The sequence below is a fragment of the Meleagris gallopavo genome, chromosome 3 (genome assembly GCF_905368555.1).
Source record: "Meleagris gallopavo chromosome 3, MGAL_WU_HG_1.1, whole genome shotgun sequence".
Classification (NCBI taxonomy): Eukaryota; Metazoa; Chordata; class Aves; order Galliformes; family Phasianidae; genus Meleagris; species Meleagris gallopavo.
In genome coordinates, this window is record NC_139406.1 from 47,013,573 (window position 1) to 47,018,267 (window position 4,695).

General features: G+C 49.9%; 1 protein-coding gene across 1 annotated transcript; it reads left to right on the plus strand.

The window, feature by feature from the left end:
• The first annotated feature begins 203 nt into the window (after positions 1 to 203).
• Positions 204 to 2,079, plus strand: LOC146544694 (maestro heat-like repeat-containing protein family member 2B). The gene is made up of 5 exons (XM_085219934.1): positions 204 to 278; positions 452 to 575; positions 754 to 863; positions 1,337 to 1,489; positions 1,747 to 2,079. Exons 1-5 carry the CDS (start codon positions 213 to 215, stop codon positions 2,077 to 2,079), a joined length of 786 nt encoding a protein of 261 aa, XP_085076060.1. The 5' UTR covers positions 204 to 212.
• Positions 2,080 to 4,695: the final 2,616 nt, after the last annotated feature.

Genomic DNA, 4,695 nt, shown 5'->3' on the forward strand with positions numbered 1-4,695 from the left:
GTTTAGGAGGCAGTAGTCTCTGCAGAGAGCAGGGAAGGCAGTGCAGGTTGGGGGGGAGGTGGGAGACTGCCTGAAGCCACAGGGCAGGCAGGCCTTGAGGAAAAGTGCTGGGAAAGGAGGGACAGGGAGAGGGGTGGCAGGAAAGAAAAGATGTCCGCAGTGAGACAGATGCTCTGCCCCAGGTCCTGCAGAGATCAATCACCTCAGACAATATGTGGGAACGCAAGAGGGCCCTGCAGACACTCTCCCAGCTGCTGGCTGCCTGTGAAGAGCTTCGAGTGAATAAAGAGCCCCACCGCATGCCCCCTGCTCCCTCCCCATTGCCCTGAGCTGGAAGGCGAGCTCCACCCAGCTGTGCATGCTGTGTCACCGTGTGGGAAAGGCACGGGTGGAAGAAGCTAGTGAGGGTTGGGGCTGCCTACAGCTTTTTTCCTGCCTCTTGCCCCTGCAGAGAGGAGATGCCTGCAAGCACTTTGGCTCTTTGGTGGGATTGGTGGCACCTCTGACGTGTGACCCCATGCCCACATTCCGCCAGTTGGCTGTCACCTGTCTGAGCTCCCTTCTCCAAATCCAAGGCAAGTAGAATGGGCGTTTGCCAGCTCTCTTCTCTGGGCCCTGGGCCCTGTTTACAGGAGGAAGAGGCACCGTGCGCAGCTCTCTTCTTGTTCCCACCCTGTCCTCTGTCTCTCCCCCAAGGAAAGCAGTTCTGTTTCCAGAAGCATGACTTTCCTTTTCTCTCCATGCTCTTTCCAGCCAAGGAGACCAACACAATCATCGAGATGGGAGACATCACGAGCCTGTGTGAGGGGCTGCATGCTTGCAGCACCACCTCTCAGCTCCAGACCTCATCCAAAATCGCAAGGGTAAGTGGACCCAAAAAGGTGGTGGGATCTCAGTGCATAGGCTTCTGCATGACCCTAAGCTGCCCCCTGCCTCTCACACCATTTCCAAAATGAGCTGTCACCCTGAGACCACTTTTCTCAGCAAATAGCAGGAGGCTCTGAGCTATGTCTGGCCTTCAGGTGCCCAGTGCAAGGAGCTGACTCTATGATGTGCATTTGTGTGTGTGTGTGACTGTGTGTGTTTGTGTGCATGTGTGGCTGTGGTTGCTGGGAGGTGGGCTTTGCATGTAAGCAAACACCATGGGTGGAGAAGCTGAGAGAAGGCTCAACTGCCTTCCATATAAATAGCAGGGTACAGACAGCGGGAACGTTGTGATGGCTGCCTGAATGCCCGGCAAGCCGCTGAACTAAGAATGCCCTCAAGACTGCTTTATGTTTTGAAAAGCTGCTGCAGAGTAGTGATGAGATCTCTCCTGCTTCTTATTTCTCTGCAGATGATCTGCAGAAACTTCCCCATGGAATGCACCATTGACTTCATGATGGTCATCAAGGAGACATTCAGGAGAGCCAAAGGAATGCGTGTGCATGCTGCTGGGAAGTGGATGATCACCTTTCTGCAGATGTACAGAAAAGACATCTGTCAGGATGTAAGAGACTTTCTTCCACGTGTCTTGGACTTTTTCTGGTTGTTGCATGATGCCTTGTGCCATTTGCTTCTTGTGCTAAAGAAGCACAGCCTGAGCGCAGAGTCAGGGCTATAGACAGGGTGGCTGGAGTGAAATTTAGGCTTAGGCCTTGACAGCATGTCAAGGGAGCAGGCACTGCTCCTGCACTGAATGTCCATGGTTACTCCCTGCAGAGTCAAGGATGCAGCAAGTTGTTCCTTCTCCCCTTCTTCTTTCAGGCGCCACTAATCCTGTACATCTTGCGCAACTGCACATCATCCATGCAGCAGCAGAGCACAGTCATGCCCTTCCTGTGCCAGGCGGTCATCATCCTCACCCACTGTCACGCGGAGGTCATGATTGACAACTTCCGTCGGCTGCTTGGGCCCACAGACAGGTATCTGCTCTCTTGCCTTTACTGTTGCTGTGGTCATAGTTATAGCTTGACTCTGCTGGAGGGATCCCGGGAGGAAGCAGCTTTTCTTTTTCCCTCTCAAAGTCTGTTTGAGGTGAAAAGAACTCACTCACAACCTGAGACTCTCCTTTTTCTAGCGAGACATGGAGGAGAATAAGAGAGTTTTGTCTTCGACGGTGGAGCCAGTATACCAAAGAAAAAAAAAGGGAAGGGAAGGGAAAGGGAAAGGGAAAGGGAAAGGGAAAGGGAAAGGGAAGGGAAAGGGAAAGGGAAAGGGAAAGGGAAAGGGAAAGGAGGGGAGAGGTGGGGGCATGAGGGGAGAGGATGGGAGAAGAGAGGAGAGAAGGGGAGAGGAGAGAAAAAGGGGCTGGGAAAGGGGGGAGGGAAGGAGAGCGAAGGGAAACGGGAATGAAAAAGGGAATGAAAAAGGGAAATTTGAGAGGAGAGGAGGGGAGGGGACAAGGAGGGGGAAAGGGTGAGGGAAGAGGGAGGGGAGAGAAAGGGAAGAAGGGAAGGGAGAAGGAAAGGAAAAAGTGAGGAAGGGAAGAGAAGAGGAAAGAGAGGAGAGGAGGGAAGAGGAGAGGGAAAGGGAATGAAAAAGGGAATGCAAAAAGGGAATTTTAAAAGGAGAGGAGAGGAAGTGAGGGGAGGGGATGGAGAGGAAGAGAGGGAGGGAGAGGGAAGAAGGAAAGGGAGAAGGGAAAGAAAAGGAGGGGAAGGGAAGAGGGGAGGGGAAGGGAAGGGAAGAGGGGAAGGGAAGGAAAAGGAAGGGAAGAGGAAAGAGAGAAGAGGAGAGAAGATGAAGAGAGAGGAGAGGGAGAGGAAGAGGAGAGGAAGAGGAAGAGGAAGAGGAGAGGAAGACGGAGGAGAGGGAGAGGAGAGGAGGAGGAAGAGGAGAGAAGATAGAAGAGAAAGAGGAGGGAAGGGAAGGGAAGAGGAAGAGGAAAGAGGAGGGAAAAGAAAGAGGAGAGGAAGGAAAAGAAAAACAAAGAAGTGAAAATATGAGCTTAAAAATGTATTATTTATTTAAATAAATTAAATGCCAGAATTTTGGCTAAGATGTGAAAAGAGTATTTTATTTACCAAGGCTTCATTTTAATAGCTGCTGTCACTTCTCCATACCAGTTACAGAATCACAGAATCACTGAATGTTAGGGATTGGAAGGAACCTCTTATGATCATCTAGTCCAATCCCCCTGCCTTAGCAGGAATACCTAGATTAGGTTGTACAGGAATGCATCCACACAGGTTTTGAATGTCTCCAAAGAAGGAGACCCCACAGCCTCTCTGGGCAGCCTGTTCCAGCGTTCTGTCACCCCCACCGTAAAGAAGGTTTTCTCATATTTTTGTGGAACCTCCTGTGTTCCAGCTTGCATCCGCTGCCCTTTGTCCTATCACTAGATGTCACTGAGAAGAGCCTGGCTCCGTCCTCCTGACACATATCTTTTACATATTTATAAACGTTAATGAGACCACCTCTCAGTCTCATCCAAGCTAAAGAGACCCAGGTCCCTCAGCCTTTCCTCGTAAGGGAGATGCTCCAGTCCCTTCATCATCTTCGTGGTTCTGCACTCGACTCTCTGAAGCAGTTCCCTGTCCTTGTGAACAGAGGGGCCCAGAACTGGACACAGTACTCCAGATGAGGTCACCAGGGCAGAGTAGAAGGGGGGGAGAACCTCTTTCAACCTACTAACCATGGCCCTTTTAGTATGCCCCAGGATGCCACTGGCCTTCTTGGCCACAAGGACACAGTGCTTGCTCATGGTCAGCCCACTGTTCACCAGGACCCCCAGGTTCCTTTCCCCTACACTGCTCTCCAACAGGTCAGTCCCCAACCTATACTGGTACCTGGGGTTTTGTTCTTACCCGGATACAAGTCTCTGCACTTGCCCTTGTTATATTTCATTAAGTTTCTCCCCGCCCAACTCACCAGCCTGTCTAGGTCTTGCTGAGTGGCAGTACAGCCTTCAGGCATGTCAGCCACTCCTCACAGTTTTGTGTCATCAGCAAACTTGCTAACAGTGCACTCGAATCCCTCATCCAAGTCACTGATGAATATACTGAATAGTACTGATCTACGTACCGACCCTTGAGGGACTCCGGTGGATACAGGCCTCCAACTAGAATCACTCCATTCCACTGACCACAACTCTCTGGTTTCTTTCCTTTAGCTGGTTCACAGTCCACCTCACTACTCGATCGTCCAGACCACTCTTCCTCAGTTTAGCTGCAAGGATGCTGTGGAAGATGGTGTCAAATGCTCTACTGAAATCAAGATAGCCCACATCCACTGCTTTACCATCTTCTATCCACCTGGTAACGTGAAAGGAATTTAGTAGCAATCAGTTCTGCACCCCCACAGTTTGATGCAAAAATTTTAAAGAGAAAAGTCGGTCTTCATAGCAGGGAAACAAGGAAATACCGCTCATAGCAGGTATCTCTTCTGAGCTGGAACTCACTTGTGAGATTCCTTCAAATGAGAAAAAAAGAGTTCTGGAGACCTTTAAAGAGCAGACTGAAAATACATCTAGTTCTAAGTTGTAGTGATAAAGCTTGTGCTGTTAAGGATGACCAAAATACTGCAAATCAAATCTCAGTGCGGAAGAACATTGCCTCCTATCTTTCAAGGCAGATATTAAAGGTTTTCATGAAATCTCACTGCAAGAGAAAGGAAGCGTCCCAAAGACTCTACCTATCTCTGAATGGATTAGAGCAAAAGACAAATACATAATATTTCTTAAAACTGAAGTTGTAAGTGGGAAAATGAAGGTCG